At 40.6% G+C, this 13,581-nt stretch overlaps 1 protein-coding gene across 5 annotated transcripts in view; it reads right to left on the bottom strand.

The window, feature by feature from the left end:
- The window catches only part of LRP2 (LDL receptor related protein 2), a 181,170-nt gene that overhangs the window by 143,460 nt on the left and 24,129 nt on the right, over positions 1-13,581 (bottom strand). For all 5 annotated transcript variants that reach the window (XM_073305750.1, XM_073305749.1, XM_073305752.1 and 2 more), the window contains exon 4: positions 13,283-13,399. In XM_073305750.1, the coding sequence (XP_073161851.1) occupies positions 13,283-13,399 (117 nt within the window). The remainder of the gene's footprint in view (positions 1-13,282; positions 13,400-13,581) is intronic.

The raw sequence follows: 13,581 nt of genomic DNA on the forward strand, positions 1-13,581 counted from the left end.
CAAATTCAGTGTCTCGGGACTTTTACATGGAAGGAATATTTAGCCAGTCAAATGAGCTCAAGAATAATCAAACTTCATTCATTTTGTGGCCCTAAATTTTCATTCTGTATTTCTCTTCCCATTTTACATCCTTATATTATTAATAAACAGGACAAAGTTCTCGTTCTCTCTCTCACTCTCATCCACGTTTTCATACACGCCAACTGGAATTTAAAACATAGATTATTAATTCTCTCCAACAGAATTCACACAAAAAAAACCAATAAATTCCACAGATAAAATATTTGTGTCTAAACACAATGACAAAATTATTTGTTCTCATACTGTATGTTACCATTTTTCTCCTTAAACTTGAAATAGTCATTTATGGACTCATCTGGATGCATTTTTTAATGGTATCTATTTACAAAAGTTCTTAATTTTACAATATAAATAGGTGTATCAAATGTCAAACATACTAGCCAAATTCAGGTTGCATCTCTGTGCGGGCCTGTTCCTGCAAGGTAGCAAGAACCCTAAACTCCCATTGTAATTAATGTGGTTTGCAGTCCCTCAGCAACTTGCAGACTGGGGCGCTGTATACATCACTGAAAAAGGGGTGGCCAGAAGAGGAACCCCAGAGCATAGCTGCTGTATCCTTCTGGGGTTCCCATGAACGAGTACAGTTCACACTCCAAAAGGTTTTGTGGTTGGACCCAACAAGGGAATGTTCTAGGTAGGGCTGAATACAGTCCCTTATTACAAGGGACATTCCTTATTTTTTCATCTCTGTACAACAAGATTGGGAGTTGCTGAATGCTGCAAAAAGCAGCAAGAAATACCCATGAAGGTGAGTACATCTTATTAATTATTACTATTATAATGATTATAATATTGGGAGGAGAGGTGAGGCAGGCGTGCTAAGAAAGCAGTCCCTTATTTTTGAAATATGTTGGCAACTCTAGTTGCAGGGCATGGCCTGGTGTCAGAAGGCTTGCTTAACATCTTTTAGCCCAAACACCCTGACCAAGCAGCCCCACTTCTGACACAGGCTACTCCTGGCCCTTGCATGGGGGACGTGCTTGGGGTTGTGGGGAGTCGGCATACAACTTCACCAATAGTATAGATTCTGCAGTCTTATGTGTATGGCTGTGTTTCTAGGGCCTGACTTTGAGCCAAACTATGCTATTCACTGAGAGTCAAAAGCTTCCTCTGTCTCTGGAAACATGGAGGACACCATGGCAGAGGAACCTACAGTGTACAGTGAAGGAGACAGCAATGGGTGGGGGCACACATCTATATTTCCATCCATAGAGTCCAGGTGGGCTCCATGGATGGAAATACACAAGGGGCAGAACCTCATAAGGAGTGCAGGGCATTAGCCACTGTGAGAGTCCACCAGCCCCATTCCCCTGTGGTGGGGGCATGTATGGGTACCTCAGATACCTACTGGCACCACTTCATAGAGGAAAGATTCTCCTAGCCCTGGTACCCTGTCATCTACTCAGTGCCAAGACCTACTTTGCAGACAAGACTATGATGATTTTGCCCCAAAGACAGTTTTCATTAATGCATTTATAATTTATAACCCATATGATTATGGTAAAAAAAATCCCATGTCTTAACCATAAGCCAAAGTGTACATGTGTACCTGGTATCACTGTATCTTTTGCCATTTATTTTAACACTGTCTTTTATAGTTATAGTGGAGAGTAATAAGTTTTCTATTGTCTTGCAACTCATAAGCCTGGCAAATCACTCAGATCTAATTCTGTGCCTTCCTTTAACTGTCCCTTTAAATTTTTTCATTAAAATAGCAGATTTTTCCAGCCTGGAAATTAACTTCCCTTTAATTGTCGGGGCTGCTAATGATCAAGAATTTTATCAAGATCACAGAAAGCAGCTACTGATTTAGAATGAACTCCTAGAAAACTTTAGCTCTAACAGATGAACTAAGTGTAGAATACATTGAACCTATCCTGATCCTGATCTCATTTACACCAATGTAAATTGGAGCAATTTTAACTAAAGTTAACATGGGGGGAAATTTAGTCCCAGATTAGGATGTTTAATATTCAGACAATATATTATTTACCAAAATTTAGGGGGCACTCATTAGAGACTAATAGCTAATAATTAACATATCTAACTGCAGATATTTTTTCAAACTACAAACCCCAAAATCTGGGCTGGTCTTAGTAAAACTCTATTTTGCATTAAATGTTATGTACAGGCCTCCTGTTCACTTAAATCAACTGCAGTTATGTCATATAAAATCCTATACTGTTAGAACAGCTAAATTAACTAAAGCATCTTTATACAGACTGAGTCATACAGAGTAGCAGGCTTCCCACTGGACTCTGAAACCTAACCCCAGAGACAGTGGGAGGCCATTTGTTTTGTTTATTTAATTTCAGGCCATAGCCATGGTATTGCTCCCCCTAGCTGACAGATTTCTCAAGCAACTGACTGATATGTATTCTGATCAAGCTGGATACAAGATGATGAGGAAAGGTGCTGGCAGAGAATGCCTAACTGGGCATGCCACAGAAGACATTTCCCACTCGGTACCTCTGCAGCTAAGGAGCTCAGGAAGCCAAAGTTCTTTTGGGGACCAATAGCCTGAAAGGCTAAATCTGGCTGATCAGGCCTTACTAAGCATATAAGAATATTCCACCAATCAGATCACTCAGCTGGTGGAACCTGACAGTATCTCTGTTTGGAAAAAAAGAGGTTAGTTTGAGCTAGAGAACCACTAATGGATCATTTCTGTCACCAAAAAAGAAAGAGTAAAAATATCATGTGTGTTTTATTTTCAAAACTTCAAACAATAAAACAACATTTTAGAGCATATTAATAACTGCAGCCAGCTCCACAACCTGCTCCATTTCTACAACTGGAGGGGAGACAAAACCCATAGACCTAACGTGGGGAAGTGTTTTAAGGGAGGAGTAGTTTTATCTCGCCTGCACAGAAATCCTTCAAATGATATTCTGTGTTGTTTCGGATCCCCTGAGCAAGGCTCAGAGGGAAAAATATGAAAGCTGGCCCCATTCCCCTGGACTGTCCCTTCAGAAACCTACCACCAAACTATTGTAAATTAATGACAACCAGTTCACATTAGTGTGCACCGTTTTCCCCCACTACAGACTGGAATCTCTCTGGAGAAGAGAGAACCTATGGCAGCATCACTCCTGCAGTGGGCATGCTCTCAACTCGGGTCTTGTGCATTCTCCTCATGTAATGTCAATGTAAAGAGTTAAAAAGATGTCATCGGGTGCCATTAGCAGAGGTGTTTCGGTGTTATTTAAAATATGTATTTTGCCCAGTTTGCAGTTTATTAGTTTTTATAATAAGTACTATTAAGGAAGGGGTGGGCAAACTTTTTGGCCTGAGGGCCACACCTGGGTGGAGAAATTGCATGCAGGGCGACAAATGTAGGGCTGGGGCAGGGGGTTAGGGTGCAGGAGGGAGTGCGAGATGTGGGAGGGGGTGCTGTGTGCAGGAAAGGGCTCAGGGCAAGGTGTTGGGGTGCAGGTGGTGTGCGAGGGCTCAGGGCAGGAGTTTGGGGTGCGGGAGGGGGCTTAGAGCAGGGGTGCGGGTGCAGGAGGGGTGCAGGGCATGGCAGTAGGTTGGAGTGCAGGGTGCAGAAGGGATTCGGGGTGGCAGCGGCGCGCAGCGGGGCTAAGGCAGGTTCCCTGTTCCCAGCCAATGGGAGCTGCAGGGGGCTGTGCCTGCAGGTGAGGGCAGCACGCAGAGCCCTCTGCCCCCCGCTCTGCCGGGGCCGCAGGGATGTGGTGCCAGCCACTTCCAGGAGTGGCACAGGTCCAGGGCAGGCAGGGAGCCTGCCTTAGCCCCGCTGTGCCACAGGGGTGGCAATCCCACAGGCTGGATCCAAAACCCTGATGGGCCAGATCCGGCCTAGTTTGCCCTGTACTAAGGGAATAAGTACATTATATTTTTTTCCTCCATTTTATTTGTTATGGAGATTATTTAATTAATTTTTCCCTTTGCTCTGAGCAAAAGCATTCTGTGAGAGGCCAGATGGCAATAATGAGTTAGAGCTGGAGGGCTCCAATCCTTACTCACACAAGTAATTCCATGAATTTCATGGGTTAAAGGGTAAAGCCCCTAACCACAGCATAGTTTTCCAACTGATATGAAAATACTCTATCATATTTTTCACTACATGATTAGGGACGAGGGGTCTCTGGAGGGGGCGCTCAGGGAACAAGGAACGGGGGTGGGGAGTGGGGGCAAAGCATGTTCGATATAACACGGTCTCACCTATAACACGGTGAGATTTTGTGTCTCCAGAGGATCGCATTATGTCGGGGTAGAGGTGTAATTGTTTTCCCCACAACTCCTATTGGGAGGCTTTTCCAGACCCTCACTTCTCTGATGGTTAGAAACCTTCTTATTTCCAGCCTGGTTTTGTTCATGGCCAGTTTATGTCTATTTGTTCCTGTGCCAACATTGTCCTTTAGCTTAAAAGGTTTACCCACTCATGTATGTACAAAGAGTAATCATATCCCCGTCAGCCTTCTTTTTGCTAGGCTAAACAAGCCAAGTTCTTCCAGCCTTTCCTCATAAGATAGGACATCCATTCCCCTAATCATTCTAGTAGCTCTTCTCTGCAGCTGTTCCAGTTTGAATTCATCTTTCTTGAAAATGGGTGACCAGAACTGTAAAGAGTATTCCAGATGCGGTCTTGCCACTGCCTTATATAATGGCATGAACACTTCTCTACCTTTACTAGAAATGCCTCACCTGATACATCCTAGGATTACATTGGTGGCTCATCGTCATCCTGTGATCCACCAACTCACGCACATCTCTCTCCTCCTCTGTTGCTTCCAACTGATGAGCCCCCAGTTTGTAGCAGAAATTCTTATTATTAGACCCTAAGTGTATGATCTTACACTTTGTACTATTTAATTTAATCTCATTTCTGTCATTTCAGTCTAAAAGGTCATCCAGATCTTCCTGTATAATATTCTGACCCTCATCTGTATTGACAATGCAGCCTAATCAGATTGGTCCCAAGACCAATCTTTCAGGAATTGCACTCGTAACCTCCTTCCAGTCCAATTGTTCACCTTTTAGCACAACCCATTGCCTTCTCCTCTTTAGCCAGGTCCTTATTGACTTTACAATTCTTGTACTAATCCCCATCTCTTTAATTTAATGTGTGTGTCATTTGTGTGTGGGTTCTACAGTGTGGCCACCCTCAATCTTTCAAAACCATGATTCAGGCCCCCCAAAATCATGACTTAAAAATCACGAGATTTTGAAAAATAATAAACATGGAGTTCTTTACATTCTCCTGCTGGATGTGGGGCCTTCAGGGTTCACATTTTCCAGGTTTTTCCAACCATTAAGGCTAGAAACTTTCTTCTTAATGAAAGCTGAGATTATGAGATCTCCTGACTCCAAGAGCTGGAGCTTGTAGGAAAAAACACCAAATATGTGTGAGACTTGTGATAAATCACAACTGCTGACAATACTGTTTCTTTGGGTTTGTTCTGAGCCTATGGCTGTTGGATGTGAGAGGTTTCAGAACAGACTAGCTGTGGAGAAGGAAAGTAGGCAGTAGAAGGGTTCCCCAAGATACTTCATTTTCTGTTTTTACTTTGTTTAAAACTGTCCAGGAATTTATCAGTGTTTATTACAAAAATTTAAAAATAGGTAAAAATCAGTGCGAAAAACTAACTTCACACTTTTTTGGTAAATATCTGGGTTAATGTTGCGGGACAGGAGGACAGAAAAAAATTTTATATAGAGAAATGTAAGAGCACTTTTGACCCGGTTTGATTACCTGGGCTGCCCAGGTTACTGACCTGCCATCTCTCCTTCCGGAGCAGTCAGCCAAATCCTCATATTTACATTTAGACTAATTTATTAACATAAACACACCTACCTAATGTAATGTATTGGATTTTCTTAACACAATCTGTGTTTTTATGTATTTGAGTGGTCCAAAATTCAATAAAAAACAAATAGCATTTTAGCTTTTGTAAAACCTGGGAATTTTTCAATAAAAAACAAAAATTAAGGGCCTTGCTTATCCCCATCCAAAGCACTTCCCTGTGAGCTTCCAACCACATTGTCCCAGTTTTCCACTTTCAAAATATGATCAATCATCAGAAGAGGGCAGGTGGGAGAGGAGGCACCATATTACCCGCCGCCCGACAAGCTATTTTGGGCACCAGTCGCCACTGTTATTTTATTTAATTGGTGCATTTAAAACGTAGCTACGCAGAGGACACACTATACTGTACCTTCATAAACAGTTTGAAAGCTATTCTACGGCAGCAGTTAAAACAACACTGTTTTGCTTTCCACCTAATATTTTTGCTCTGAGACCTCAGGGATAAACAGTTGTGAGGAAAATATAACCAAGCAATAATAATACTTAGCAGATTAGCTGTAACAGTAGCCAGTGGAAGCAGCAGACACTGACTTCTGCCACATGATGCAGGAGTGTAACCTCTTGTAACCCTGACCATGTCCTATGAGAGGGGCCAGGGAATAATGAGCAATCTCTTACCAGCACACCTGCATGTCACACCTCTTATTACAGGGACATTTTCAAAACATTTTACAAACCTTAACTTATTAAAACCTCTTAGGGTAGTCAGTATGGTCTCCATTTTAGGGATAGGGTAACTGGGGCAAAGGCTGAGAGGTTAAGTGATTTACCCATTCTAGGAACTCAGTGTCCAAATTGGGATTTCAGAGTAACAGCCGTGTTAGTCTGTATTCTATTACCAGCAGGACAGTGGGGTGGGAGGAGGTATTGTTTCATATTCTCTGTGTATATATAAAGTCTGCTGCAGTTTCCACGATATGCATCTGATGAAGTGAGCTGTAGCTCACGAAAGCTTATGCTCTAATAAATTGGTTAGTCTCTAAGGTGCCACAAGTACTCCTTTTCTTTTTGCAAATTGGGATTAAAACTCAGGAGCTCCTAAACCTGTGGTCAGATCATCAACCTCAATGAACATGTCCTTCTGGGAGGATTTCCCTTCTTCCCTCATAGCCCCACACTGCAGCGACCTGCCTGGCTGACAAGGCTGGATCCAAGTAATTACCCTTTTCTTGGCTACAGCAGTCACTGCAGAGTAGAACACAGAGATACCAGGTACCCCCACTCCAGGTATAGGTTTTTACATTTTTAAATTGAGAGGATGGCAAGAGGGGTGGGGGAACGCTATACTTTACCAAAATAGGAAGACAGCTCAGTATCACACAGACCTTAGCTATTTATGGTTAAAACACCATTTGTTATCAAATCATTCCTGCTGAAAGTTTGCATTTTCATTCTGCATTTTTAAGTGTTAACAATAAGTATTTTAAAACTGAACTAAGAGTTAGCAGTTTTCTATAAAACAGACAAGCAAAGTGATGCATTTATTTAATGAGATAAGAAACCTTATTATTTTTATGAAATAAAAACAGCTTCAATACATTAATTAAATGGCCTGCTGCTGAAACATTTTTCTGTTGTTTATCTTAGCCTTTTACTGCTAATGGGATTATTAGCAAGGACAATAGACTGTGGCTTTGAATCTTCATGTTGCATTTTACTACAGGTTTAATTGCTCAGTTACTTAATATTGGTGGCATTTTGCATTTGACTGGTCTCTTAAATATTGCAACTCATTCAGAAACAAACTGAGTCTTTATCTTCTTTACAATTTAAATCTGCTTCCAAAAATAATTAACTGGCACAACACTATACAAAGTTCTGCTGTGAGAGACCTGTCCACTAAATGTTTACATACACTTTACACTCTGAGGAAAAATGGCAGCAATTTCAAATGAACTTTGATGTCTCCTCAATAAATCGTGACCACTCTATATAGATTTTTCATTTAAAAACGCTTTAGCACAAATTACTTGTGCTAGAGGAAAAGTCCAAATTAATGATATTTCTCTTACCATTTCTTTGCATCAACATGGATTAGAAAGGAAAATGACTGGATGGAAACAAATAGTGCTTACTAATATTAACACACCAGCTGCACTGCTAGCAAAGTATAAAATCTAATCCCCATTTTCTAGTATATCAAATCACCACGATTCATTATGATTCATGGTCTCTGCTTATAGCCCCAGTCCTTGCAAAGACAGAGGTGTAAAATTCACCAGCTCTTTGGAGATGGTCCTCTGGACGCTTACATCTTTCTCATCCTCACCTCCTCCCCCAACCACTACTTTTTCTCTAACAAGCAGTCAAGTCAGAGTCGTCACCCTTCTGACTAAGAAAGACTGTCAACAGCAGTCCCCAATCAGCCAGAGTGGTTGCTGCTGAATGACGAGGGGCAGTTCTTCTCCTCAGGGCTCAATGTGCTGCCTCCACAAAAATTCCAAGATCTAATTACCCGTGGAGTAATAGATAGGGCCCAAGAATGGGTCTCTCACCCGGCAGTGGAGAGCAACACTGATAAACCATGCAACAGGCCCAATTCCAATAACTTTAAACCAAAATCTTATTTTTCTATTTATCTGGGAGCATTAAAATAAAAACACAGAATATCAAAGTGTGTAATTTCATTTTCAAACATCGTTGTGTTTGCTGCTCAGAGCAAAGGATTTTGAGTTCTATTGCTCGATCTGCCATTGACTTACTGTGTGACCTTGGATGAGTCAAGTACCCTCTCTATTCCTCATTCTACCCATTGAGAAAATGGGTATAACATCATTCAAGTACATAAAAGGTTGTTACAAGGAGCAGGGAGAAAAATTGTTCTCCTTAACCTCTAAGGATAGGATAAGAAGCAATGTGCTTAAATTGCAGCAAGAGAGGTTTAGGTTGGACATTAGGAAAAACTTCCTAATTGTCAGGGTGCTTAAGCACCTTGGAATAAATTGCCTAGGGAGGCTATGGAATCTCTATCATTCAAGATTTTTAAGAGCAGGTTAGACAAACAGCTGTCAGAGATGGTCTAGAAAATACTTAGTCTTGCTCTGAGTGCAGGGGACTGGACTAGATGACCTCTCGAGGTCCCTTCCAGTCCTATGATTCTATGTTCATCTATTTTACAAGGAGTTTGGGAGGCTAATTATTGTTTATAAAGTGCTTTGAGACCCTTGAATAAAAGGTGCTATGTAAATACAAATTGTCACCATCAAGTTTTTCACTTCACAAGAATGTTTATTTTTAACAATATTTCATTTTCAGGAAAACTATTTTCCCCAAAAAATATTCTGAACATTTGCTAAACAAAGGCTAACACCATCTCTTTTCTCCTAAGCTTTTACAGGACACAAATGCCAAGCTGTGCAAAATATCTGTCCAGCAGTGGCATCTGTTCCTGAATCCTTGGCAGACTCTTCAGGCATTTGTGCTGGTGACTTTAGAGTTGGCTGGAGGTCTATCATGTGGAATAGCTCCAAGCTGGCTGTCTGGGCTGCCTTTTATTCCAGCATACCATTGGCTTCTAAATCACTTTTCATTTTACAGACAGCACTCATTTTTAGCCACTTGTAAGTAAGGGATAAAAGGCACAGGCTGTTGGCTGAGTAAGTAATATGCTGGTTTTCTTTTATATAGCATGTACACCAGCCTTTTTTATGTAAATAAAGCCATTAGTGACTTTTTATTTCTTGTTGCTCTATTAATGACCCAGTATCCAAAGCTCTACTTTTTTTCCAAATCTGTTTCCTGATAGTGTATTTTGTAGTTCACTGCTGTCTTCTTGCTAGCAACACTGTAAACACCAGCACCTGCTTCGTGGTCTATGAGTGTAGTTTTTTATTATTATTAACGCTATCAGTAAGCATGCTGATGTACACTATGTTAAGTAGGCGTTAGGCACAAATGACACTCCCTTGAAAAATGAGGCCTCTATTCTGTAGCTCAGTCAGTAGTCTCTTCCATGACCATGAACTCTAGGCCAGGACTTGGCCTATGTGGTGTCACTAGGCAGTCCACAGCTATTTTAACTCTGCGGTTGTGGGAGATAGACTCGAAGAGCTATAGGATCTGTCTGTGTCCAGCAGGCCCAATGAAAAATCCTCTTTATACTTATAATGACCCAGTTCTGTCTCTTCTCTGCCATGAGACGCTCCGTATAGTCCAGAGTTCAAACTGGAGGAATCCAACACTTTTTTTCCCCAAAGGGGTAAGATGTCCTCAAAGAAATGAAACTGAAATTAGAGAAGAAGCACAAGTGACCATAGCAGCCTCCACTTTCTCGAACTCACAGCTACTAGCTGTTCCAAAGCAGCAGGCCCCAAGTATAGGGGAGGCAATGGGTACACTTTACTAGAGTCTGGTCCAACAACAGACCCAGCCAGAAAGCCCATCACCATGAGAAAAAAATTCAGGCTGAATTGTGGATGTTTTAGTTTGATTCAGTGTTATATATCTCGGTGAGTATGTTTGTGCCTATACATCTATGTGGTGTCCAGATCTCACGTGATCTTGCAAGATTTACCTGAGCCAAATCAGAAGCAATGTTAAAACAGAAGCAACATTCCAAACAGTGATCTAGCCCTCAAGGATACTTAGATAGCTGAGACCATACCCCAGGGACAGGGAACAGTATCTCCAGGGACAGGGAACAGTATCTCCAGGGTGCCTAGAGAGCATCTGTCACTTGTGTATCATTAATATGTGCACCATACTGCCATGTTTGGCTATCAATACAAATCAGGCAGCCAGAAATGTCAAGAGCTTAAAGAAAGGGAAAGAAAAGAAGCCAAAGGACAACAGTCAATCCTCCAATATTTCCAGATAGACAAGGCCTCTCAACAGCCTGGCTCAAACAATGCACAAACTAAGGAACTGGATAAACAAAAACTGCAAGGTGACAGTGATTTCAGTATAAAGACTGTGGAAACTGAAGAAAAGCAGCCAGATTAATCTTGTGATTCCAATTTAATGACTTTCAAAGATAGTCAAGTAATATTACCACCAGACTTAGAGGAAGATTTGCAAGAAGCAGGAGAGAGAAGTGCTACACTACTTATTAAGTCATGCTTTTTACAAGATCCAGTATTGTGGCCTAAACGCATTACAGATTCTCTTTATCAAAAAATTGTTCTATCTGGTCCTCCAAATTTCGAACCAATGCAGAAGCTAGTGAAGTTTATCCAAAAGCTGTTAACAGTCATAGTTTTGCTACATTTCTTCTGAAACGTAGGACTTCCAGCAACAGAGAAAAGATTCTAAGAGACTGGCTTCAAGTCTACTTTTGGAATAGAACTTGATCTGCTACCACTCATCTGACTTAATGAGATTTACAAAAAAAATACGACTAATTTTCAGGGAAGTGTGTATAGCCCTACGAACATTTTGCATAATGCCAATGATAGTGGCAGAAGCCAAAAGAAGTCTTCAGCAAGCTGGTACTCATCAAAAACACAGCAGGCGATCTACTATTGCATAGGAACGCTTAAGTCACTTAAGTGTGAACTCATAAAAAAAGTTGACTTTAGTGAGGTCATTTGTGAATTTGCAACTGAAAAAAGATCAGAAAGTAAAGCTGTAAAGTGATAAGGCTCAACTATGCCATTTCAGAAATAAAATATAATTTTTTCTTTCATTAATTATTGTCTCTGTGGAGTAGGTTGGGCACTCATGTTATGAGTTTGCCCTGGGCCCAGTGAAATGTTGCTTGGGGGGCCTGCAATGCAGCCCCTTGGGTTGTTGTGCATATTACTTATAGAATTCTTAGTAATATATGCAAAACACAGTATGCTCAATTCTGACCTCTAATCCACCCAAATAACTCCCGTTGACTATTAGGCAAGACAAGGTAAGCATTGACCATTAAATATTCGACCAATCTTGTGCATGAAAAGTTTGCACACATATATATTGTGTGCACAAATCATACATTTGCATGTATAAACAGGAATCTGGTTACACAAAATGACGCGCTGTGCTTTTAAGTAACAACTGTCCGGGCAATTAGCTATTTTGCTTGAGTAAATTTGCATTCACAATGGTTGTGCATGCAAATTTTGCAAGTGCAACTTATGAGCCAACTTTTGAACATTTTGTTCTTTATATTTATATATACCTTAAGTTTTCCCTCTACTGAATGTTACATTATTTGTAAATCTTTGATAATATTTAAATTAAAATTATCCTCTTTTTGTCTTAAAATATATTTTTTTATCCCAAAGCACCCATTGCTTCCACATTATCATCCTTCTGATACACAACTGGTGGCGCATACATGCTTACTTTCTTCTTCTCTATGTATAACTGTCTCTTCCTTCAGCGCCAGTGTATACTGACTCCTTCCCTCCCAGTGTCCCCACATCCCCTCCTATGATGTTTCCCACGCTTGCCTCCTCCCAAATGCACAGTAATTATTCAACATCCCATTGTCTTCACCTTCACCCTCACTGCATACAATGCTTTTTTTCCCAGGCCCCATGAAATTGTCAGAGGTGAAAACCTGGCCCCATTGAAGTCAACAGCAAAACTCCCCAGGCCAGCACTTATATTCTGACCATGCATGTGCTTACCTTTACACATTGAGCAGTCCCACTGAAGTCACAGGACTACTCACATTGCACAAAATTAAGTAAATGCTTAAATCTTTGAGGGATCAAGGCCTTGAGCTGTACTTTCCTTGTTAGGCATCCTAATAATCACTGAAGGAACACACTCTCTACTTATGGTTATAAAGCATACCACAATATTTGATATAACCCCAGCAGATGATACACATCTGCATGAAGTACTACAGACAATAAGCAAAAACAAAGTCAAACCTCCTACAATTTTTCTGTTGACCACTTTTATATTTAAACTTAATATGTAACTTTTAATTAAAACTACTTAAGAAAAAAACAAAGACAAGAAATGCTTAAATTTCCCCTACATTATTTTCAGTCAGTTGACTTAAAAATAAAATACATGAAATACCTGGGGCCAAATTCCATCTTTAGATACATGGTCACAATCCCCACTGAGAGCTATGCAAAGGTTTGATTATAGAAGTTCTTATGGAAAATGAAATATTTTTTAAATTTTCCAAAGTTTAAAAACATTTTAAAGATGTTTTTAAAATGAAAACTTTATTATTGCTGAGACGGGCAAACGAAAATGTCCCTGACCATAAGGCAGCAGTAGGGACTTAATAAGTCTCGCAATAATGAAACTCTATCAGAACATCAGCTCTAATCCATGAAAGAATCTGCAATGAAATTCTGATAACAAGAAGCATATTGTGGTCATTTCTGTCCATCAACAAGCCCCTTAATCTTACAAATTGATTAAAATGCCAAAGAGAGACAGGATGAAACCAGATCTAGTGCTAAGATTTAAAAGACTTACGGCAGCCTCTCTCATCTGTTCCATCAGTGCAGTCTTTAACTCGATCACATGTGTAACCAGTCGGGATGCATTGTCCATTTGAACATGTGAACTGCTGACTTGAGCATGTCCTCCCCGCTGCAAAAAACAGGTAATTTAGATTTTCACCAATGAAGGACCTACATGCAGCAAAGTACTTCTCCTCTTCCCCTTTTTATTACTGAGTCCCTCTCATGAAATACACAATCTTTTATTACTTGACCTTTGTGTCTCGGGCAGAAATAAAAGTCACCTGCCAACCAGTGGGCACGCCACACAAC

Source organism: Lepidochelys kempii, chromosome 11, assembly GCF_965140265.1.
Source record: "Lepidochelys kempii isolate rLepKem1 chromosome 11, rLepKem1.hap2, whole genome shotgun sequence".
Classification (NCBI taxonomy): Eukaryota; Metazoa; Chordata; order Testudines; family Cheloniidae; genus Lepidochelys; species Lepidochelys kempii.